This window comes from Sphaeramia orbicularis, chromosome 20 (assembly GCF_902148855.1).
Source record: "Sphaeramia orbicularis chromosome 20, fSphaOr1.1, whole genome shotgun sequence".
Classification (NCBI taxonomy): domain Eukaryota; kingdom Metazoa; phylum Chordata; class Actinopteri; order Kurtiformes; family Apogonidae; genus Sphaeramia; species Sphaeramia orbicularis.
In genome coordinates this window covers 3,328,712-3,354,383 of record NC_043976.1, presented here as the reverse complement: position 1 = coordinate 3,354,383, position 25,672 = coordinate 3,328,712, and the positions used below count along the sequence as shown (strand labels likewise).

The 25,672-nt window shown below is 41.0% G+C and overlaps 1 protein-coding gene across 1 annotated transcript in view; it reads right to left on the bottom strand.

Moving 5' to 3' along the window:
- LOC115410980 (receptor-type tyrosine-protein phosphatase mu-like) overlaps positions 1 to 25,672 on the bottom strand; it is a 188,462-nt gene that overhangs the window by 18,471 nt on the left and 144,319 nt on the right. The window contains 11 exon segments of the mRNA XM_030122845.1: positions 3,199 to 3,306; positions 3,308 to 3,373; positions 3,471 to 3,620; positions 4,802 to 4,937; positions 6,513 to 6,667; positions 6,861 to 6,977; positions 8,947 to 9,044; positions 13,746 to 13,782; positions 14,610 to 14,686; positions 18,846 to 18,933; positions 20,386 to 20,394. Of these exon segments, the coding sequence (XP_029978705.1) occupies positions 3,199 to 3,306; positions 3,308 to 3,373; positions 3,471 to 3,620; positions 4,802 to 4,937; positions 6,513 to 6,667; positions 6,861 to 6,977; positions 8,947 to 9,044; positions 13,746 to 13,782; positions 14,610 to 14,686; positions 18,846 to 18,933; positions 20,386 to 20,394 (1,041 nt within the window).

Sequence of the window (25,672 nt, the reverse complement as noted above, 5' to 3'; positions counted from 1 at the left end):
GGGTCCCAGGATGGACCCCTGAGGGACCCCACAGGTCACTGCCACTTAGTCTGACACACAGTTTCTGATTTGAACAAACAAAATACTTAATACTAAAGGATTAATATTGAACTTTAAAGATAATTTTAAATCTAGCTCAAACTAAACAACTGTCCTTTTTGGTTAGTTCAGTCAAACCAACACAAACATTATTCTGCCCAAGTCTGAACTTTAAATCTGATCACACTTTGTCTGATGAATCTGGTAAACAGTCTTTGAAAAACTGATTTGACAAAATCTCTGAGGTGTGGACAGAATTCCTGGTATTACTATATACGAATATACACTAATATATATGAATATATACTGTATACAATACATACTAATAGATACAAATATATTGTAATATATACTAATATTATGGAATATATTGGAATAGAATTGAATATACACAAATACATACTAATATATATGATATATTAGTATATATGGGGGTATAATCAATAACAACAATACAGTGTTGTAGAATGTAGTTATTCATTGTGTGTCATACTTGTTCATTGTGTGTTGTAGTTGTGTGTCACTGCATATCATAGTTGCGTGCCATAGTTGCGTGTTGCTGTGTGTTGTAGTTACGTGTCACTGTTTTCTACTTGTGTGGTTCCACCATGAAGCCTGGAGGCGGAGGTGTGATGGTGTGGGGGATGTGTGTGTGTGGGGGGCCTTTGGTGGTGATACTGTTGGTGAGAAGGTGACCATAGCGTTCTGCAGAGACATCCCCTCACATCCATAGTGTTCTTAGTGGGTCCATTAAACCCCTTTAGCCCTATTGCCCGCGGGCCGAAAAATTATATTAATATTCATCTGCTATAGAAATATAATAAATCAGGACAATGGATGTTTTTTTCAACTTTTGCTCAAAGTTTAAAACCTAATGTTAATGAAAGTACATCAAAAGTGTATTTTAGTGCAAACTTTAATGTTCAAACATGATTTTTAATCTTTGTGGGGTGAAATATACGCTATTAAAAATCTCCAACACGAACAATTAATTTATGCATATCATCGTCAACCCAGCCGAAAAAAAAACAGGCGAGGATAAAAAAATTCTAATTTCTCTTTTAGTTTGTTACAGTTTACTCAGGCAGAGTAAAAGATACAATATTTTAGACAATGGGAATAGATTCTCTGAGGTCTCTAAATGTCCATAGACACCAAGAACATCCATATGAACCTTATTATTGTGAAGGAATTCTTCATTTACTTTGGGTATGTCTGTTTAGGCGTTTTTCCCCTGAAAATATGGTCAGGGTTAAACAGGTTAAATGACTGAATGATTCTTCGTGGGTCCATTATCTGTTTTCTATCATGACCATGACCCCAAACACAACCTCCAGGCTTTGGAAGGGACCATCTGACCAAGAAGGTAGTGATGGAAGTCTCTATCAGCATGAACCTGACCTCCACAACCAATGCGATAGTTTAGGATGAGTTGGAGGTAAAGCAGCCAATAAGAACTCATCACCTCTGGAACTCATTTGGGATTGAAACCAAAACAACAGTCCTTTTTGGGTAGTTTTAGTCAAAATAAGACAAACGTTTTCTGCCCAAATCTTAACTTTAAATCTGATCACACTTTGTCTGATGAATCGGGTAAACAGTCTTATGAAAAACTGATTTGACAAAATCTCTGAGGCGTGGACAGAATTCCTGGTATTATTATATACAATATATACTAATATATATGAATATATGCTAATATATAAATATATACTAATATATATAATATATACTAGGGGTGGGCGATATGGCAAAAATATCATATCACGATTTTTAAAAAAAAAAATCACAATCTCAGTTTTATCACAATTCTTCACACTGATATTTGAGACTAGTTTCCCAGTTTCTGAACAGTGCGACCAAACAATTTCCTAGAGTACAACGTGACGGACCTGTATGTGGAGGACGTGGAGGACTCAGGTTGGGCATACTGTTCGCATACTGTGAGCAGCGTGGACTCCGGGCACTCTGTCCACGAATGTTTGAGGTTTCTTGTCGAGCGAACCAATTTTACATTCAAAAACAGGTTGATGTGCGTGGACGTCCACCAAGTCAAGTACGCCTGACTGTGGGAGCCAAGTCTTAAGCTATGATAGACCTGCCCTGTCATTTTAACTTTGGCTTTCACTGTGCATACTCATTGTGGGGTAGTGCGGCACAGAACGCACCACCGTATACTCCCCCCAATTTCACAAACTCTGCTTTGTCAGATTATTGATACATTCTAATCCTTCACAATCTAATATTGGTCATATTGCACACCCCTAATATATACTGATACATACAATATACTAATATACAGTATACTAATATATACAATTCATACTCATATATGTATATATTCTAATATATACTGTATACGGGCATATAATCAATAACAGCAATACAATGTTGTAGCAAGTCGTACTTGTCATTGCATGTCATAGTTGCATGTTGCTGCATGTCATAGTTGTGTGTTGTAGTTGTGTCCATAGTTGCTTGTTGCTGTGCGTTGTAGTTGCGTGTCACTGTGTGTCATAGTTGTGTGTTGTAGTTGTGTGTCGCTGCATGTCGCAGTTGCGTTCCCTGCGGTGTTGTGTGTGTCATAGTTGCGGGCTGCTGTGTGTCGCTGCATGTCATAGTTGTGTGTGTTGTAGTTGTGTCATAGTTGCGTGTTGCTACGTGTTGTAGGTGCGTGTCTAGTTGTGTGTGCTGCGTGTCAATGCATGCTGTAGTTATGTGCTGTAGTTGTGTATCGCTGCATTGTGCAGTTGTGTGTTGCTGTGTGTTGTAGTTAGGTCATAGGTGCATGCCACTGTGTGTCGCTGACATGTCATAGTTGTGTGTTTGTAGTTGTGTCATAGTTGTGTTTCACTACGTGTTGTAGTTTCGTGTCACTGTGTCATAGTGTGTGTTGCTGTGTGTCATTGCATGCCATAGTTATGTCGTAGTTGCGTGTTGCTGCATGTTGTAGTTGCATGTCGCTGCGTGTTGTAGTTGTGTCGTAGTTGCGTGTCGCTGTGTGTCCACTGCATATCGTAGTTGCGTGTTGCTGTGTGTCGTAGTATGTGTCTAGGTTGCATGTTGCTGCGTGTTGCAGTTGTGTGTTGCTGCGTGTCGTAGTTGCATGTCCCTGCGTGTCGTAGGTGCGTGTCGCTGCATGTGGTAGTGTTTGCCTACATCCATCAGTGCTGCGTTGATGTAGTTGGAACTCTCTCCATCGATGGTGATGAGGAACGGGAGGCAGCGGTCCGGAGGCAGAACATCCATACACCGGTTCTTCTCGTGGGTTTCTAGGCAACAGCGCGATGCTGCAGTCCTCCACCCTCAGCGTGGGCGTGACCATGTTCAGAGTCTAAACACAAATCATCAGCGTAGAAACAAACTGATCAGTGAACGATGACCACCATGTTCTACTGGAGAACCGTCTCCATATGTGATGGATACGTTACCCTGAATTCCTCTTTGATCTGACTGGAGTTGGTCTGAGGATCCAATCGGTTCATCTCATAGTAAACTGACCGCAGCTGATTGGCTGGAATTGTTGTGTCGCCGCAGAGACACGCCTCCAAGATGGCATCGTGGATGAAGACGTACTGCTCCTGTACAGAGATAAAAGCATTACCTTGACAACTGTACAACATTCAGAGAAGTACAAACAGTCTTTATTCACAGACGGTTAAAAAGTCATTGGTTAAAAGAAGACGGAAATAAAAAAACATGGTTTTACATTTTCATTGTAGAACAAAAAGTAACAGAAATGACCTGATTTTTATAAAAATAACATCAAAACGTAAGATGAAAACAGACATTTATGTTCCTGTTGTTTACTCTTATAACAATCATTACTGTTGTTATTGTTGTTCTTTTTCCTGCTGTTCCTGCACCCTCCTGTGTGTTTGAATGACAGCTGCAGCACTGCTCAAATGTCATTTCATAAATGATTTATGTCAGGGATGGAGGATTGAAAAGGCAGACGTTAACAGAAGGTCAATGCTTCGTCCGCTTCTGTCACATCACGTCAGTCTGAAGATGGACAGACAAACAGACGTGTCCGCGGTATGATGGACGTCCAACCAGACAGAGACCAGCCCTGTGTCCAGAGGACAAACTCTAAATGGGGATCTGTAGATGTTATGAACTGGGTCAGTCCGGACCGGACCCACTGTGTACTCTGTCTCTCATTATCTATCTATCTATAAAGGATTGTATGTATGTAAAGTATACAGTATATATGCAGTATTTCTACATCTTTGTATGTAGAGTACACCAGTATATGTACAGTATTTCACTACAGTGTATTTACAGTATTTTCAGTACAGTATATGTACAGTATTTTCACTACAGTGTATGTACAGTATTTTCACTACAGTATATGTACAGTATTTTCACTACTGTATACGTACAGTATTTTCACTACAGTATATATGCAGTATTTTCAGTACAGTATATGTACAGTATTTTCACTACAGTATATATGCAGTATTTTCAGTACAGTATATGTACAGTATTTTCACTACAGTATATATGCAGTATTTTCAGTACAGTATATGTACAGTATTTTCACTACAGTATATATGCAGTATTTTCAGTACAGTATATGTACAGTATTTTCACTACTGTATACGTACAGTATTTTCACTACAGTATATATGCAGTATTTTCACTACAGTATATGTACAGTGTTTTCAGTACAGTGTATATGCAGTATTTTCACTACAGTACATGTACAGTGTTTTCAGTACAGTGTATATGCAGTATTTGTACTGCAGAGTGCGCGTACCTCAGTCTGGACCATGTTAACCCTTCGTGCTCTCAGCTCTCGGACACAGTTGTAGATGTCGACCACGCCTTCTCTCTCCGCCATGTCCAACATGATGTCAATCACTATGAAACAGCCAGTACGCCCCGCCCCCGCGCTGGCACACAAACACATGTTGTTAGTATGTTGTCACTAGGGGGCAGCAATACAACGACATCACCAATCAAACTACTGTGAGGACTGTAATTAATGTGTACATCAAATAGGGTTTACTACTTCCTGGTCCTCGTATTTCGAAATAAATTACAACTATTTCTGGGATTTATGGTAAACGTGTCACCATTACTATAATATAATATTACGTTTTATAATTCTATGTTTTATGCCAAACTGTCAGTCAGTATCATTACCTAATGGCAGACTGAGGGTAAATTAAAACAGAAAGATTCATGATGTAACCCTGTTTTATACATTATTAAATCATTACTTGCATATATTAACTTTGTATAGATAGTATTTCTATTTTATGAATAGTATACTATATTTTACTTCATTCATTCATTCATTCATTCATAGAGCCAGAGTTAATAGAGTTAATAAAAAGTTAACAAAGGAAATGTGGATAATTCTGTTTCATTTGTATTATATTCTACAAACATTTAATTACTAAAATGAAATCATTTGGACTTTTGTTTCACCATTAATACAAACATATTAAACAAATCACATTTCTGGTACGAGTCAAGTAATGACAATAATAATAATAGAATAAATAACTAATATAACTAATACTAATAATAATATGAATACCAGCAGTAACACAATTCCTCCTGATTTCTAAAGTTTTGCTTATTCTAGTTTTTGTTCATTTTGTTGCTTTGTATTAATTTTTAGTATTGTGTTCATTTGATAAATGCTTTGTTTATCATTTTGTTCCTTTTGTTCACATATTTTTTAATTTTCTAATGAATTCTTGTTCAGTGTTTCATGTTCTAGCCCTGCGATGAACTGGCGACTTGTCCAGGGTGTACCCCGCCTTCGCCCCTATGTAGCTGGGATAGGCTCCAAGCGACCCCCGTGACCCTAGTGAGGATAAAGTGGGTTCAGAAAATGAATGAATGAATGAATGTTTCATGTTCTATGGTTAATTGTATGTGATGTGGTTGTGAACATAGTGGCCGTTTTGATTCAATACATTTGTACTACTATTTGGGTTACATGTCATTTATATTCATACTATATTTTTATACATTTTGTAAATTTTTTCAAAACTGGAATAATTTCGTTGAATCAGATATCATGATAATAAAGATGTATTTCTTGCTATTCTGCCTCTGGCATGTGTTCCAACATTGTACCACATCATATCGTTACAGTCATTTAGTCAATAAGACATTTCTGAATCAAGTTATCAGAGAAACCACTGTTGCATTTGAGAGTAGCATGAAATGCATCATGGGATATTTGCCAGCCACGTATGCACGAGTCACCAACCAGTGTATCCTTGGTTTAAGCTAGCAGACAAGAACAACAACTGGGAATTCCATGTGTTTTTGGTTTGTGTGAACTTTGAAATGGAACAGTACTTGGGCTGCGACTGATGACGTTTCACAAGATCGGGAGAACAGAACAGACAAGAACACATATTGAGAAATGGCTAGTGTTTGTGTAGAGAACAGATCGACCACAGTGATGACATCATATCATCAGTACGTCAGAACAAGGATCATACCTGCAGTGCACGACCGTGGGGCCAGCAGTGGGCGGGGTTTTGGCCTTGACGCGACGGATGAATCCCAGCAGCCCGGTGGCGTGAAGTGGCACGCCGTGGTCCGGCCAACCGGTGAAATGAAACTGACGGATCTCTCTGATCTCGGCCACGCCCCTCTGACATAAAACACACAACCCAGTTTAATGTCAGGACTCGTTCTGTCCACACGTTCTCAGATGCTGTTACAGAATGTGTTCTTCAGGCTAAAGGTCTAAGAGGCTTTTATTGTGAAAGAACAGGAGCCCGTCAGTGTGGGTTCTTAGCATAATCTGTGTCACAGTTCCATGTGGTGGTCAGTGGCGGTTTCACCTTCTCCACGGCGAACGTCCGGATCACATACTCCGACAGCAGCTGGGTCTCGATCAGCGTCACCTTCATGTCTCCGTAGATGTCGGTGTCGTCCGGCCAGTATTTACAACACTTCACCTGGTAATTAAACACAAGCCAACATGAGCTGATATTAAAACCTCATTAGAGGCTCCTCCTCCCCACAGTTAATGGCTAATTGCTGCTGAGCTAATCACACCGTCACCACAGCAACCAGAGAGGCCAAGGTGTGTGTGTGTGACAGACAGAGAGAGGTAATCGGGCTGATCCGTCCCAGAACCAGCCCTGTCAGCGGGTCTGTGTCCCTGGGACTGGGACTGCGCCTGGAGCCTGAATGCATCATCAGCTCCTCTGAGGGGCGTTCAGGTTCCAGTCGCAATCTGATGAACTTATTAACACACAGAGTCCAACTGAGGCAACAGAGTCGCAACATCATATGCATCAAAGTCACATGACCATGAGAACCAACATGTATATTCATATTTATCTCTATTTATTTTACCTCTGTTTGTTTATCTATCTATCTATCTATCTATCTATCTATCTATCTATCTATCTATCTATCTATCTATCTATCTATCTATCTATCTATCTATCTATCTATCTATCTATCTATCTATCTATCTATCTATCTGTCTATCTGTCTATTCTCCTTCAGTTACAGTGTTCATAAATTTGCAATATTGATTGTCTTTCAGTTAGAGTGATATATGTTGGTAAATTTGTGATATTTATAGTTACAGTGCACTGTAACTGAAGAATAAATATCACAAATTTATGAACACAGTATGTCACTATAATTGAAGAATAAATATTGCAGATTTACGAACATATGTCACTGTAACTGAAGGAGAATAAACACTACAAATTTCTAACATATGTCACACATTTTCTTCCTCTTATCCGGGGCCGGGTCACGGGGGCAACAGTCTAAGCAGGGATGCCCAGACTTCCCTCTCCTCAGACTCCTCCTCTTGTTCTTCCGGGGGGACCCCGAGGCGTTCCCAGGCCAGCTCACAGACATAGTCTCTCCAATGTGTCCTAGGTCTTCCCCGAGGTCTCCTCCCGGTGGGACATGCCCAGAAACACCTCCCCAGGGAGGAGTCCAGGAGGCATCCAAAACCCGATGCCTGATCCACCTCAGCTGGTCCCTGTGGACGTGGAGGAGCAGCGGCTCTACTCTGAGCTCTGCCCTGGTGACTGAACTCCTCCCCCTATCCCTAAGGGTGCGCCCAGGCACCCTACGGAGGAAACTCATTTCGACCGCTTGTATCCAGGATCTTGTCCTTTGGGTCCTGACCCAAAGTTCATGACCATAGGTGAGGGTAGGAACTAGACTGACCGGTAAATCGAGTGCTTCGCCTTCTGGCTCAGCTCCTTCTTCACCACAACCGACTGATACAGCGACTGCATCACTGCAGACGCTGCAGCGTCTAACATATGTATGTTCGTAATTTACGATATCCATCCTTCAGTTTCAGTGACTGATGTTCGTAAATTTGCAATATTTATTCTTCAGTTACAGTGACATATGTTTGTAAATTTGTGATTTATTCTTCAGTTACTGACATATGTTCCGAAATTTCCGATATTTATTTTTAAATTACAGTGACATATGTTCGTAAAATTGCGATATTTATTCTTTAGTGACAGTAACATACGTTTGGATATTTGTGAAATTTATCCATCAGTATCAGTGACATATGTTGGTAAATTTGCAATATTTATTCTTCAGTTACACTGACATGTTTGTAAATTTGCGATTTTTATTCTTCAGTTTCAGCAACATATGTTTGTAAATTTCTGATGTTTATTCTTCTTCAGTCACAGCGACACTGAAATAAATTTTTAAAGTAAATTTGCAATATTTACCGCAGTGAACCCTTATATCACTACCGTCTGCAATGCTAACAGCTGGATGTGACTTGGCTTTACAGGACTAAAGGGAAAACTTTTAGTAAGTTGAGAATAAAAATAAAGCTCAAGGAGCTCAGGAAATGCACTCTGGGAAATGTGGTCCCAGACTTCATCAGAGAGGAGAAAAGAAGCAGATGGTGTCAACACTCACCCGCCCCACCTCCACCAGGTTGGTTACCATGACAATGGCGGCGGTGTTCTCCTGCCAAACCATCCTCCAGAAGTCGTACACCGTCTCCTGCATCGGACCTGGACACAGCGGATCAGCAGCAGCGACATGAATTATAATGACTTTAATTAATGTAAATTAAGCACATGGACACACACACCAACACACACAATATTTTTAATCACTGTTGACAGTCTGTGTTTTGACGAGCTAATTAGTTCATGCTAATCCATTCCTGTCCTCAAGTGTTTTACAGCGAGAATCTGTCGACTCACGTTCCATATTCATGCTCACACACAGACGTTCTAGCACAAACACCCGGGTTCCGCTCGTTGACTTTGACATTTACAGATCAGACTGCCAGGGCTTAGATCACACCTGGTCACATGATCACAGGAGAGTCAGTAGAACCAAAAAACATTCTAGTAGTGGTGGATCCGGTACTGGTGGTCCTGGACAGACTCTATAATGGTCTTGGTCTAGCTAAAGACAACTGGAAACACACCTAATGTTCTGGATCATTGTCTGATTTGTTTATTTATTTTAAGTTCAAAACCTTTTATCCATTCTTTATTTTCTTGCCACATTCTGCATCACATCAGACCCTAAACCCCATCAGTCTGGAAATCCTGATCACCTTCATGCCTGGAAGTGTATCTAGTCTGGTCTTGACTTGGTCTTGGTTTAGGTGTGCTTGACTTGGTCTTGGTTTAGGTTAAGGTGGTTTTGAGTTGGTCTTGGTTTAGGTTTATATTTAGGTTTATGTGGTCTTGACTTTGTCTTGGTTTAGGTTTAGGTAATCTTGGCTTGGTCTTGGTTTAGGTGATCTTGACTTCAGACTTGGTTTAAATTTTGATTGGTTCTTGACTTGGTCTTGGTTTAGGTGGTCTTGTTTAGGTGTTGGTTTAAGTGGTCTTGACTTGGTCTTGGTTTAGGCGGTTTTGAGTTGGTCTTGGTTTATGTTAGGTTTTTGTGGTCTTGTCCTGGTCTTGGTTTGGATTTAGAGGGTTTTGAGTTAGTCTTGGTTTAGATTTTGGATAGCTCTTGACTTAGTCTTGGTTTAGGTGTAAGTTTAAGTGGCTGTGACTTGGTCTTGGTTTAGGTGGTTTTGGGTTGGTCTTGATGTAGGTTTAGGTGGTCTTGACTTGGTCTTGATTCTATATTTTAGATGGTTCTTGACTTGGTCTTTGTTGAGGTGTTGGTTTAAGTGGTCTTGACTTGGTTTTGGTTTATATGGTTTTGAGTTGATCTGAGTTTAGGTTTAGGTGGTCTTGATTTGGCCTTGGTTTTGGTGTTGGCTTAAGTGGTCTTGACTTGGTCTTGATTTAGGTTTAAGTTGTCTTGACTTGGTGTTGGTTTATGTTTAAGCTTAGGTTTTGGATGGTTATTGACTTGGTCTTGGTTTAAGTGGTCTTGGTTAAGGTTTAGGTAGTCTTGAGTTGGTCTTGTTTAAGTGTTGGTTTAAGTGGTCTTGACTTGTTCTTGGTTTAGGTGGTTTTGAGTTGGTCTTGGTTTAGTTTTTAGATGGTTCCTGACTTGATCTTGTTTTAGGTGTTTGTTTAAGTGGTCTTGACTTGGTCTTGGTTTAGGTAGTTTTGAGTTGGTCTTGGTTTAGATTTTGAATGGTTCTTGACTTGGTCTTGTTTTTGATGTTGGTTTAAGTGGTCTTTAGGTGATCTTGACTTGGTCTAGGTTTAGGTCTTGGTTTAAGTGGTCTTGACTTGGTCTTGGTTTAAGTCTTGGTCTCGGTTAGGTCTTGGCACCATTCAGTATCAGTACGAACCATTATCATTCTGAAGGGTCACGTGTTTGAGGAGCTCAACATGTTATTTTAATGGTGTTTGAGATGGATGAGATAAAATGGTTATGGCTCAATTGCGCCCTCTAGAAAATGTAGTTTTCAGCCTCGATGAATGACATGTGGGTCAGTGTGTGCCAGGTTTACATGTCCAAAACATCGATTGAAGCCAAAATATAAACCATGAGGTCTGAGATCAACCTTCACTTTATATACTTATTTGTGTTGAAATGATGAAACCATTTGTTGAACAGTTGTTGAGGGTTAGGTTAGGTTAGGTTAGGTTAGGTTAGGTTAGAGTCTGGTAAGGTTAGGTTAGGTTAGGTTAGAGTCTGGTAAGGTTAGGTTAGGTTAGGTTAGAGTCTGGTAAGGTTAGGTTAGGCTAAAGACGTTCATTTTGTCTTCTGTTTATGTAAATATAGTTTTTTCTTTTGTTCAGACAAGGAATAGTTTTTAGTTTTTAGATATTACCTGCTTGACAGTTTCGACTGTGACTCCAGTCTTCCTCAGAAGCGTCATCCGACGTGTTGCTGACGTGTCATTTATCAGCTGGTCGGCTCGACGGACCAATCAGAGCCCGCCGAGCCAACCGTGCCTCCTCCGCCTTGGGTGGTCTGTGGAGGAAGGAATCCCAGGTGTGACAGAGGGTGTACGCCCCCTCGTCCCGGTTGATGGTGTCACTCGCCCGCTTCCTGATCTCTATTGCCTCCTTGATCCAACGTTTGAATTTGTTCGTTTCGGATGTTATGATTGTGCCCTTGTCCCAGTCCATGATATGGTTATGTCTTCTGCAGTGGTCCGTGATGGCCGATTTTAAGTTCTCCTGTTCTGCTTTTTTCCTTTTGAGTCCGTGTGAATCTCCCCACTGTCTCCTTTGCGCATTTTTTTTGGTGTTCTTTTTTCCTTGTGTTGAATGATCCCGTTTCCCCGATGTATGTTTTGTTGCATGATTTGCATGGTATCTCGTATATGACATTACATTTCTGTTCCGGTGCTATTTTGTCCTTAGGGTGTACAAGTAGTTGGCGGAGTTTTGTGTGTGGTTTGATGACAGTGTTGATGTGATGTTTTTTCATGACCCTCTGTAATGGTTCTGTTATCCCCCGGATGTATGGTATGGTTATGAAATCTTTTGGTTAATCATCGGTCTTTTTTGTGCGTTTGTTTTGTTGTCCTTGCTCTTCTTGTCTTTGTTTTTGACTTGTTGTCTTCCTTTGTTGATGGCCCATTTGGGGTACTGACACAGTGTAAGTGCGTGTTGAATATGTTTTTCCTCCTCCTGTCTGTCGTGTTCATCAGTTATGATGGTGGCTCGTTCATATAGTGTTCTGACGACTGATAGTTTGTGTGCTGATTGGTCCGTCGAGCCGACCAGATGATAAATGACACGTCAGCAACACGTCGGATGACGCTTCTGAGGAAGACTGGAGTCACAGTCGAAACTGTCAAGCAGGTAACATCTAAAAACTAAAACTATTCCCTGTCTGACAAAAGAAAAAACTATATTTAGGTTAGGTTAGAGTTTGGTAAGGTTAGGTTAGGTTAGGTTAGGTTTAGTTAGGTTAGAGTCTGGTAAGGTTAGGTTAGGTAAGGGTTTGGTAAAATTAGATTAGGTTAGGTCAGGTTAGGGTTTGGTAAGGTTAGGTTAGGTTAGGTTAGGGTTAGGTAAGGTTAGGTTATTTTAGGTTAGGTTAAGGTTTGGTAAGGTTAGGTTAAGTCAAGTCAGGTTAAGGTTTGGTAAGGCTAGGTTAGGGTTAGGTAATGTTAGGTTGTGGTTAGGTTAGGTAAGGTTAGGTTAGGGTTTGGTGAAGTTAGGTTAAGTCAGGGTTAGGTAATGTTAGGTTAGGGTTAGGTAATGTTAGGTTAGGGTTTGGTAAGGGTAGGTTAGGTTAGGTTAGGCTAGGCTTGGTTAGGTTAGGTTAGGTGAGGTCAGGTTAGATTAGGGTTAGGTAAGGTTAGGTTAGGGTTTGGTAAGGTTAGGTTAGATTAGGTTAGGGTTAGGTAAGGTTAGGGTTAGGTTAGGTTAGGTTAGGGTTAGGTAACGTAAGGTTAGGGTTAGGTAAAGTTAGGTTAGGATTAGGCAAGATTAGGTTAGGTTAGGGTTAGGTAAGGTTAGGTAAAGTTAGGTTAGGTTAGGTTAGGGTTAGGTAAGGCTAGGTTAGGTTAGGTTAGGTTAAGTTAGGTTAGGTTAAGTAAGGTTAAGTGGGTTAGGTTAGGTTAGGTTACTTTAGGTAGATTAGGGTTAGGTAAGGCTAGGTTAGGGTTAGGGTTAGGGTATAGGTTAGGTTAGGTTAGGTAAGGTTAAGTTGGGTTAGGTTAGGGTTAGGTTAGGGTTAGGGTTAGGGTTAGGTTAGGGTTAGGTTAGGGTTAGGTTAGGGTTAGGTAAGGCTAGGTTAGGGTTAGGTAAGGTTAGGGTTAGTTTAGGTTAGTTTAGGGTTAGGTAAGGCTAGGTTAGGGTTAGGTTAGGGTTAGGTTAGGTTAGGTTAGGGTTAGTTTAGGTTAGGTTAGGGTTAGGTAAGGCTAGGTTAGGGTTAGGTTAGGTCAGGTTAAGTTAGGTTAGGAAAGGGTTAGGTAAGGCTAGGTTAGGGTTAGGTAAGGTTAGGTTAAGTTAGAATGTTCCAAGTTCCACTGTTCACCAATGACATGACTGGACCACTGGTCACCAGAACCACTGCAAACATTTTAAATGCTCTACGAACAATGAAAAGTGGGTTTACCTGGAAGGAACAAGTCATTTATTAATCAGATTAAATCAATGAAGTCGATGGAGATGGGGTTTGGTCGCTCTGGATTTTCTCCTTCATCATCATCATCATCATCATCACCTGAACTTTTCAATCATTTTATTTGTTTCATAGTAGAGGAAACATGAACATCGTTTTCATGTGTTCATGTTGTTTTTCATGTGTTCACGTTGGTTTGTCATGTGTTTATGTTAGTTTTCATGTGTTCATGTTGGTGTCTGATGCGTTGCAGCTCTTACCTTGCGTGGCGATGTAATGGTTGGGTCGGTGGTAACCCTGGAACCAAACATGTAAACATGTTCAGTTAAAGAGCTGCTTATCCACAGAAAGAACAAATATATTCATGCATTCATCACATTCAACAACAAGGAAGGATGAATGAGTTAAAATAATGAATTAAACCTGATCTGAACCAGGTCCAAAAGCAGCATCCAGGAAAGGTCTAGACCTTCAGGACAAATAATGGGCCGAGGACCAACAGTTGGACAACAAATAAAGATCTGAAGGGACAACCAGTATTCATCTGGACTAGACTGATCCACATGGGTCTGGATTACTGTGGAGAACCCTCAAACTGGCAGTCCTCTAAACTTGATAGAGCCACATGGGTCTGTTATTCCTGGAGAACCCCCAGATCCTTATGTGAACTACGTCCAGAAGCCTTGTGGACTTCTTTGGACTCTGAGGGATCTGACATGGACCAGGACTAAGTGGAACCAGAAGGACCATCCAAGCTGGTACCAGTAATAGGTCCAGAAACCAGGGTCCATGGTCACTAAAGCTGTAAAGTCCAGTGAGGTTTTAACCAGACCATGTAAAACCTGGACTGGTCGGATGTGGTCTATGTGGTCTACATGGTTCATGATGGAGAACATGGCTAATTTCCTGAATAATGAGACTAAATGAACACAAACACGTCTTCAGGTGGAATCTTTGTTTTCAGTTTGACTTTAACAAAATGATTTGGGTTGTTATGTCCTCATCTGGTTCTGATGGTCCAGACCCTGATCCTGAGTCATCTTGAGTCAACACCGCCAACACTGTCACCATGGAAACAGGTCTCACGTCGACCTTTTAACAGAGCGTCACTGTGTTTTACTCACATCCACGTAGTTGGCGTTGATGTAGTCTGAGCCACCGTCGCCATCCTGAGGCTGAAGGCGCACGCGGGAGTGGTCGTCTGGAAAAACACAACACAGACACACAACACAGACACGCAACAGACACGGACACAACGCAGACACACAACACAGACACACAACAGACACGGACACAACGCAGACACACAACAGACACGGACACAACGCAGACACACAACACAGACACACAACAGACACGGACACAACGCAGACACACAACACAGACACACAACAGACACGGACACAACGCAGACACACAACACAGACACACAACAGACACGGACACAACGCAGACACACACACAGACACACAACAGACACGGACACAACGCAGACACACAACACAGACACACAACAGACACGGACACAACGCAGACACACAACACAGACACACAACAGACACGGACACAACGCAGACACACAACACAGACACACAACAGACACGGACACAACGCAGACACACAACACAGACACACAACAGACACTGGACACAACGCAGACACACAACACAGACACACAACAGACACGGACACAACGCAGACACACAACACAGACACACAACAGACACGGACACAACGCAGACACACAACACAGACACACAACGACCACGGACACAACACAGATACACAACAGACACGGACACAACGCAGACACACACAACACAGACACACAACAGACACGGACACAACGCAGACACACAACAGACACGGACACAACACAGACACACAACACAGACACAAAGACAATGCAGACACAAAACACAGACACACACAGACAGACACACACCTGGTTAATTGGTACTTGTTGAGCTGAAACATAATCATCTCTAATTACTTTGTTGAATAAATGATCATATATAATTAATAACCATTAATTACATCAACTCAACTGGATTATAACAAGAAACTGTGTCTTTATTGGTTTATATGTAATAATCACATTTAACTGTCATTTATTTTCATCAATGCTTCACTATCGATCAATTAATCATATTGTGTTTATATAGCACCAAATCATAATTAAAGTTATCTGATGACACTTTGCATTCAGACCTGGTCTAAACTAGACTATTAAACCACTGTTTAACAGTCTGATACTAGTATGTAAGTGTCAGTTTTATTTAAATAACATATATGAAACACTTAATCCAACAGAATATTAATGTGTTTCTCATATAATTACAACTTCAACCACTTTCGTTATGGTTTAAGTCCATGTAAATAACATTATTAAAGTGGTCAAACTCCACCCTCTTCAGATCCTCATTAGTCCATCATCCGTTAGCGCAGTGGTCTCCAACCTTTTTTGGCTTGTGACCCCATTTAAACATCACAAATTTCTGGTGACCCCAGACATTCAAAATGGAGACATGTTTTTTGCTAAAATAAATTTGATCATGTAATAGTTTGCTGTACTATGTTGCAAATAAACATTAATTTTAGACATTTAGTCTATATAATGTATATTATTGTGGACAGAGGCAGTAAATCCAGGTGTAGATTACTGCACAAAGGGAGAATTGGATTTTCCTTGGTCAGGATCTGTGCAGTCAGTCCAGCTATGATTTACAAGGAGGACAATTAATACTGAAACAAACAAGAACTGAAACTATGAATTATGAAAGAGCTGCAGCATCTGAAACTGACCACAGTGAACATTTGACACAGAAACAGAACCACAGTGCTGCAGTTTCAGCTTCAGTTTGTCATGTCTTTATGTATTGGAATTGTCTCTCTCAACTTACCATATATTTTTTATCAGTAAGTTTTTTTTTTTTTTTTTATGTTTTAATTTTTGTCAATTACTAGAAATTTCAAGTGACCCCATTTGAATTCCAGGTGACCCCACGTAGGGTCCCAGCCCCAAGGTTGAAAAACACTGCATTGGCATATAAACCTGGTTCAGACTTGAACCTGGTCTCCAGACTCCAGACCTACTTGTTGTGGTTGTAGTTCTTGTATGTGGATCTAGTCCAGTATTTGTCAAATCCCACTTAAACTCTGATGCTTTTCTGCGTCTGTTTGTGGTTTTATAACAGAGTCCACTTCCATCCAGTTGGACCATATTTACCACAGATGGAGCTACATTCGTCCTCTTTCAGATCATTTTTGGACCAAAGCCCAGTGACTTACACAATCTGAACTATGAGCCTCAGAGTGACAACAGTCCACCCAACGGACCATGAAACCAACCACAAACCAGACCATTCTGTTCAAATCCACTCAACTCAGTTACATCCACCACTTTCACACAATTTACACTAAACCTACAGAAAAAGGACATCAGCGCCTTCACACCAGTCTCCTAGAGCTCATACTGGACACATAATGGACATTCAACAAACTGACTGGGAACCAGAAACCTCTGACTGACGACGTCACCGAAGGAAATGTCAGTATGGATGTGATTCAGTGACTGTTGTACATATTGGATATAGATCGTCATGGTAACGCCTGTGGTATCCATCGTCTAACTCCTGTCCTCCTGTTATACATACTGGATATGAACCTCTGTCTCCTGGATCCAAGATCCTGAATCCCAGCCTCTGAACTTCGTTTTGCCTGTTTGTGGTTAATTCCTCACCACCACCACCACACACCCACAGACGGTATCTCTTTCCTTTACTCTGTGACGGCCACTGAATTCTGATTGAAAATTACTCATTCTAAACTGTTCAAGATCCAGAGGTCCACCCAGAAAACTCCTCCTGCTGATTGTTCTGAAGACTTCTTACCTTGTGTTCTTCAATAAACGGTTTCTCTGAGTTCTGCTTCTGTTTTTTGGATCTAGTTAATATGTAATTAAACATGACACTTTCTGATTTTCCCACAAATAAATTACTGGTGAATATAAACACTGCTGTGCAATATCAGCTGAATGTGTGGTAAAACTGGTGTGAACATGAATGTGTCCCTCTGGGCTGCCATAGTTGTGGGCGTGGTCAACCCCACTCCCACAGGGCATGGCGAGCTGAGTGTGAGCAGCTGTCAACGCTAACGCTCTGGGACCCTAGCCCGTTAGCATCAGTGGTTCCATGATGTGGTGTGATGATGACATGTGATCGCCCTGATGGCAAAAACCAACAAATCAACAAGCTCCACATGGAAACATCAGATAAATGCATGAATCAGCTCAGAATCTGACAGGTTGTCACATCCTGGTGTTTTTTACATCGTTTTTGTGCAGTTTTCTATCGTGTTTTGTCACTTAAACTGTCTATTAATACTGACACTAAGATTACAGTAACCATAAGCCTCTGCTGCTGTTGACATGGAGACTCAAACTACTTCTAAACAATGGGAAACACAAAGGTTTTATTTCGATAAAGGAGTTTAGAGCAGTGTTTTTCAACCTTGGGTTCAGGACCCATGTGGGGTCACCTGAATTAAAATGGGGTCGCCTGAAACTTTTAGTAATTGATAAAAAAACAACAACTTACTAATAAAAAATGTATGGTTAGTTGAGACAGACAATCCCAATACATAAAACAGATGACAAACTGTGAAGCTGAAACTGAAGCACTGTTGTACTGTTTATCTTTCAAATCCTCATTGTGGTCGGTTTCAGATGCTGCAGTTCTTTCATAATTCATAGTTTGAGTTCTTGTTTGTTCAGTATAATTGTCAGCCTCATGAATCCAAGCTGGACTGACTGTACATATCCTGACCAAGGAAAATAAAATTCTCAATTTGTGCAGTAATCTCACACCTAGATTTACTGTCCTTGTCCATAATAATATACATTATATAGACTAAATGTTGTCTACAATTAATGTTTACTTGCAACATAGTATAGCAAAATATTATATGATCAAAAACAAATTAATTTTTGCAAAAAAAAAAAAAGTCTCTGTTTTGAATGTCTGGGGTCACCAGAAATTTGTGATGTTAAAATGGGGTCACGAGCCAAAAAAGGTTGGGAACCACTGGTTCAGAGTCCATTTTTTTGCAGTGAATAACTCACAGAATGTATGATTTTTTGTTCAGTTTCACTAAAAACCCATTATTTTCTTTGTAAATGTGTAAGAATCTGTGTTTTCATCTCCTCTGGTGTTTTTTTGTTTAATTTGTTTGTGCCGGTTGGTTGCTAATGCCTTCGGGCTTTGCGTCCACATGACGCTGTTGCTGTCGTGCCTCTGAACCTGGCATCGAGCGACTGAACCAGCTGATGTGTACGGTTCAGGTCACATGACTATACGTACAGGCGATAATGTTGCCGTAGCGATTCTTCATGCGGTTCTCATCCTTTTTGGCTGAATCCCACGGAGCCGACTGTCCCTCGAAAAAACTCTACAACAGAAAAACACAAAAACAGATAAACAACCGGCTAAACTGATAAACAAGCAATTTAGCAGATAAACAAGTAATTAAACAGATAAACAACCAGGTAAACAGACAAACAACTGGTTAAACAGATAAACAGACAGACCATCAGACAGACAAACAGACAGATGAAGAGACAGACAGACAGATAGACAAAGAGCCAGTGAAGCAGTCAGACTGATGTAAGTCAGTGAACGCCTCATGAATAATGCAAATGATGCGTTTGTGTTCTCCCTGAACGCCCAGTGTTCGTCTGCTGGTCAGAACACATGATTAAGTCCAATTATCAGCAAAAGCCTCAGACACAAGCTGATAGTTGTGTTTTTTTTCCCCTTCAAATATCAGAAAACTGCTCTGAATTTGCTGCTGAAACAACACTTTAGTCTCTGCTGGAATAAACCTGATCTGAAAGCAGAGGAAACAACACGATTCCATCTGTGCAAAAACATTAGGTCAGTTCAGAAAAATCCCATGTGACGACATTGACCTCGCCAGTCTGGAATCAGTTTTGTTTTTATTCTAGACAAAAACTGGGGCTTTTTCCTAAAACGGTCACACATATACAATTGAAGTTTTCATGTCTGTTTTATGTCTGTTTGACGGCAAGAAAACCGTACTTCAGATTATTATCACAATAAAGCTATATTTCATTTGTTGAAAGATGTTCTATGTTTTTAGAAAAACAAGACAATTTTATAACACTTTAACGAGTCACATTTTTACAGCTAAAATATGTAAAATGACAACTTTTGACAAAAAGTCACGTTATCTGAGAAATGAAGAATAAAAGTGAATTTTCCAACACAAAGTTGAAAATTATTTTAAGAAAGGATGACAAACACACCAGAAATGACAGAAGAAATGAAACAACAACCACAGCTCTGATTCGATGATGTGATGAAAGCTGCGATCTCATTGGCTGACACTGTTGATATGACCTGTTACTTAAACCACATGAAGGGTCAATGGTCATGACCATGATGACCAGTGTGGACTAAACACTGAACAGATGTTTACAACCAAAACAGAATCACTGGAGCTAAAACCAACTGTTTTATGATTTTTAAAAAAATTTAAAAAATCAGTCAGTTTTATTGATAAATACTGAAATATTGTTTTTTTTTTATACTGAGTCAGTTTATTAGTGAGACTTTATTGATCTCGTCTTGTCAAACTTTAACCTATTGATTATTTTCTTTGTCAGAGACATTTTCTCTTCAGGTTTTTACTCGTATTAAAAACACATGATGTGTTGGAACAAAAATGCTTTTGATGATGGACACAAGGACAAAATAAAGAAAACACTGGACACAAGATGAGAATCCATCAGACATTAAACTACAGCTCTAATGCTAATGTCTACACTCTGACAAAGAAACACAAGATGTTAACAATCTGAAAACCAAGACAGCATCTTACCTCATTAAGCTGTCCAATCAGGTTAAAGAGTAAACGAGAAGCATGGAGGGATCAGGGAGACAACAATCAGCATCTAATCATTCAGCTGATCAATCAACCAACCAACCAATCAGTCAATAACAGCCTGGTTCATCATCAACATTTACAGATGCAGGAAAAAATGTCATCGCTTTTTAATTTAGACATTTCAATATACATTTTAGCTTTAGAATCAATTCAAACTGATCAATAAGAATCAGTCATTTAAGTAGTTACTAAATGTTACTGGTTCAGTCCAGATATTTGAGGATTGTTAACGAGTCATTATTAAAAACAATAAACACAAACAGACATTTTACAAATATTTGTCGTGTGAAACAAAGTCAGATTAGTACAAAAAAAGAGAGAAAAAAACATATTTATGGGGAAACAAAATCAATGTTCCAGATAAAAACAAACCTGGATGAAAAGTTAAGATATTTATGAACATTTACAGTAAATAATAACACAATATTAGAACTAAAGACATCAATATGTTGAGGGAAAATGTTTATACTTTTAAATCCAAAGATTCTTTGTCAATTCACTAGATGCTTAAACATACAGAGAAATACAGTTTCTCTCTCACTTTGTTCAATATCATGCATTTAAAAGAGGTAAAAAAAAAAAAAAAGAATAAGAATAAAAAACAGTATAAAGAATAAAGTATAACATGATATAAAGCAGTGTGGGGGTGTAATACCCCACCACCACCACCATTTGTTTTCAGGGGGCTACAGGTCATTAATGAAAAGGTGAGGGGACGTTTATCTACAGAGGTATATAACCCACCATGTCCTCCTCATACAGGTCCATCACGTTACTTTAAGAATTACACCTTCCCCACCCCACCCCCTACCCAGTCCCTATTTTTTTGGGCATGGGGGGGCTTTGTTCAAAACAGGTTGAGGAAAAACTGATATAAAGTGTACATGTCATCTGTTTACAGTAGCACTACAGTACTGGTTATGAGGTGAGGAGGTGCATAATGGAACCAAACAGCAGGAGATTTGACAGTAGTGCAATGTTTATATAAAGTGCAGAAGACAGTCAGCAGCTAATGTGAGAAAATCACAGGATGTAAGTCTACTGGGCGTGGCCATGCTGGGACCATTTTTCAGCCCGGGAGTTTCATATCCAACCAGCCCACAGACGAGGATAATATTTACAGGTTAGCCGTTTTTCAAGTTATAAATATGCACGTACTATGCACGTAATGTGTGGACACCTCTGTCACGCACTTGGATCATCAGTAAGACACGTATGTCAATTAAATCCACTGTTTATGTGCTGTTCATAACGAGTAGCTATCGTAGCTCAATGTTAAAAGTTAGTTAAAACAAGAAATGTTTCATAAACTCATGCACGCCCCTCCCTAACGTCGGTGTCATCATTTTCATCTTGGTTTTGTTGCTCAGATACTCCAAAAAGCATGCAATTAAAGGATTAGTAGGCTTCTATTGCATCTAAATTATGCATTGTTACATTAATAATATTTCTTTCCATTAATAAAATGATGATATATAGTACATTACCTTATGATAGGTAAGCTGAATTGGTTAAATACTGTATAGCCTATTCAGAGCATCCAAGCCTGATATTAGCTTAGATTAATTAGCCTGCTGGTGCCCCCCCTCCTTTACCATTTCCCTCTTCTATCTGTCTTCTTGAAAAATTTCTGTGAGCTTCGCACACTTGGCTGCATCCTCCTCTAAAACCTTTCACTTTCTTATGCTGGCTTTTTCAGCCCCACCTAGCCTTTTTCTGTCCATCTCTTCACGGGCCCCGAGGCCAATCCTCTGTGATACAGCCAGCCTCAGCCAGGCACATGCTGCTATGTTGGACTCAACCAACTTTAACGAGTGCAGAGGGATTTTCAACGTTGTAAGGGTATCTTTCTATCTCAGCTTGAGGAAAGAGAAGTGCAATGCGAAATGAGTATTCTCAGTCATTATTTGGTAGACTTTCATGAATGAAAACTATTTATACAACTTAATAATGTCTTATCTTTAGGAAACAGGCTACTTGTTGCAGCCCAGTTGGATAAATAACCTAACCATTAGGGGCCATATACATACTTTATATATATAATTTTTCTCCCCTTGGTGGCCCAAAAGTGCAGCGGCCCACCAGGGAACCTCCAACTCTCCCGATTACCCAGCATGCCACTGCTACTGGTCTTATATGCAAAACTGGTTGAGGTAGAGTCTTTGTGTAAGTATGGGGGTGAGTTACAGTCTAGGGGCAGGGGGCAGAGAGGGAAGGACGTGGACAGAGTTCAGCATCCTGACAGCCTGACTGGAGACCCTGGTACCTTTTCCCTGAAGGCAGGATGCTGAAAAGGGGGTGGGAGGGGTGGGAGGGGTGGGAGGTGTCACCAGCAATGCTGATGGCTCTGCAGGTGAGGCAGGTTTGAAAAATGTCTGTGAGGGAGGGAAGAGGGACACTGATAATCTTGCTGCCTGTGTTCACTATGTGTTGCAGAGTCTTTCGGCAGAAGGCAGTGCGGCCTCTGTACCATATAGTGATGCAGCCAGTGATGACGATCTCATCTCAGCTCTGACGAGCACGTGATGGGGCACATGATGGGGGGTGGTACTTATGATCTCCTCAGTTTGCAGAGGAAGTAGAGGTGTGTTTGAGCCTTCTTGGCCAGTGAAGTGGTGTTGTTTGTCCAGGAGAGATCCTCTGTGATGTGGAGCCCCAGGAACTTGGTGCTGCTCACCCTCTCCAAAGCAGCACCGTCGATGGTGAGGGGGGGGTGTTGCGAGTGTCCTCTCCTGAAGTCGGCCACAATCTTTTTGGTTTTCCCCATGTTCAGGAAGAGATTGTTGTGCTTACACTTCTGGACCAGTCGACTCACCTCATTCCTATAGCTGGCTTCATATTGTTGGGGATGAGGCCCCACCACAGTCGTATCGTCCATAAACTTGATGACGTGATTTGTGCTATGAGTTGGTACACAAGTGTGGGTCAGCCGGGTGAAGAGCAGTGGGCTGACCACACACCCCTGTGGAGCCCCTGCGCTCAGCGTGATGGGCCTTGAGGTATTCCCAGGTATCCCTGCATGTCTTGTGGCGTCTCTGTTAGGAAGTCTAGCACCCAGTTATAGAGCAAGGTTTTTAGTCCCAAGTGACTGAGTTTTTGAATTAGCTGCTGGGGGATGATTGTGTTGAATGCTGAACTAAAGTCTAAGAACAGCATTTGTACATATGAATTTTTTTAGTCTAGGTGGGTGAGGGTTGGGTGAAGTGCAGTAGAGAGAGCATCTTCTATGGATCTGTTTGGCCTGTGTGCAAACTGGAATGGGTCATGGGAGGATGGAGTTAATGTGCGGCTTGACCATCCGCTCGAAGCACTTCATTTTGAGGGAGGTCAGTGCTACACGCCAATAGTTATTGTGTCAGGATGGTTGAGGCTTCTTCAGGACTGGTACTATTGTGACCGCTTTGAAACACGTAGGGACAACAGCTTGGCTCAGGGACAGGTTAAAGATGTTGGTGAGGACATCCTTGAGCTCCTCGGCCCACTCCTTCAGAACACGACCAGGTATGTTGTCCGGTCCAACGGCTTTGCGTGGGTTGATCCTGGAGAGGGTCTTAACGTTAGCTGGAGCTGGATTGTTTTGTGTTTCAGAGCGACCGAAGAAGTCATTGAGGCTGTTAAGCAATGAGATGTCACTCTCACAAGTCCATGGTGAGGGTTTGCAGTCTCTGAGAGTCTGAATGCCATGCCAGAGAGAATGTGCATCTGTGGTGTTGCTTAAGTGTCCAAATATTTTTTTTGCTGTACTGTTGTTTTGGGTCCCTGATTCTGCGGGACAGGTTGGCTCTGACTGCTGCTGGGCCTGCAATGTCACTGGCCCTAAGGCTGGATCCCAAGCCCTCAGGAGCCTGTGAATCTCTCCTGTCAGCATGGTTTCCGGTTAGCACAGACAGTAATGGCTTTTACAGTGAGTGACATCATCAGTGCATTTTGAGATGTATACTGTAACAGCCTTCATGTACTCTTCAGTGTTTGTGTGGTCATTGTAGGGGGCAGCATGTTTGAAAATGTCCCAGTCTGTAGTGTTGAAACAGTCTTTCAAACCATACAGCGCCCCCTCTGGCCACACACGTACCCCCTTTTGTATTGGTCTGATGGCCCTCACTCTGGGTCTGTATGCAGGTCTCAGCATGATGGTGGTGTGATCAGAGAGACCCAGGTGGGGAGAGAGGCCTGTATGTTCCCTTGCAGTTTGTGTAAACTAAGGCGGGGTACACACCTAAAGTTAACTGGGCTGTTTTTGGCCCGAGTTTCCCCCTTCCCGACCAAGGATGGCAAAAGCCAGATTATTTTATGTTTTATAAGATTATCCTATAAGATTAGCCTGTGGTCTGAGGTGTATTAAGAGTGAATTTGTCCCGATAATTGGCTCTGAAAGGGGTCGGGGCCGACAATCGTAAATATTAAACTTGTTCAATATTTACGATGAAAAATCTTCGTGTGTGAGCAAAGCCGACTGCTCCCGAGCAGAGACCTGTACGGGTCCACTTTTCCAAAACCACACCCACCCGTAACTGTGTACATTAGACCCGCAACCTGACCCGATCCGTTATTAAACATAATGTCTTCACATAACCCACTTTTAAGGGCTTAATTTTTGCCTAACTGCACATCATCATTAAATCTCTAATATGTGCTGTTCAATGACATCTGCGGCCAGATGTAAACAGACGTGAAGCTCACTTCAAAATAAAACCAGATGTGAATCAGCCACGGTCAAATCATCATGAAATGTCCTGCAAATTATTTTCATCCACAAATTTTTATTTTTTCACTTCCTTTCCCGCTACCCACCCGCAATTCATTCAATGACCCGCAAAAATTCTTCTAATTTTTTTTTTTACCCGTCCCCGCATGTTTTTGTGGGTTACCCAACCCTTTGAGGAGGGGGAGGGGGAGGGGGGGGGGTTACCTGACCTGATTCAGGACTCTGCTCCCGAGTCATGCTATGTTTCTTCTTCTTCATTTTTGTTAGATCACATTTGATCACACGAGATTTCTGGCTTGGCGAACTAGATTCTAGATCGGTGGTGGGACAGAATCAGTGTGTGTGTGGTGTGCTGTGTTGAGATAATTGGAGCACACCACACACAGTACAATCAAAACTGTTCAATCCCTGATTTTTTTGTCTTCATATGTGGGGTCTGTACTAGATAAAAAAATCTCTTCAGATTGAGAAAATCCTTAGGTGTGTACCCCGCCTAAGTCCAACAGGTTGCTTCCT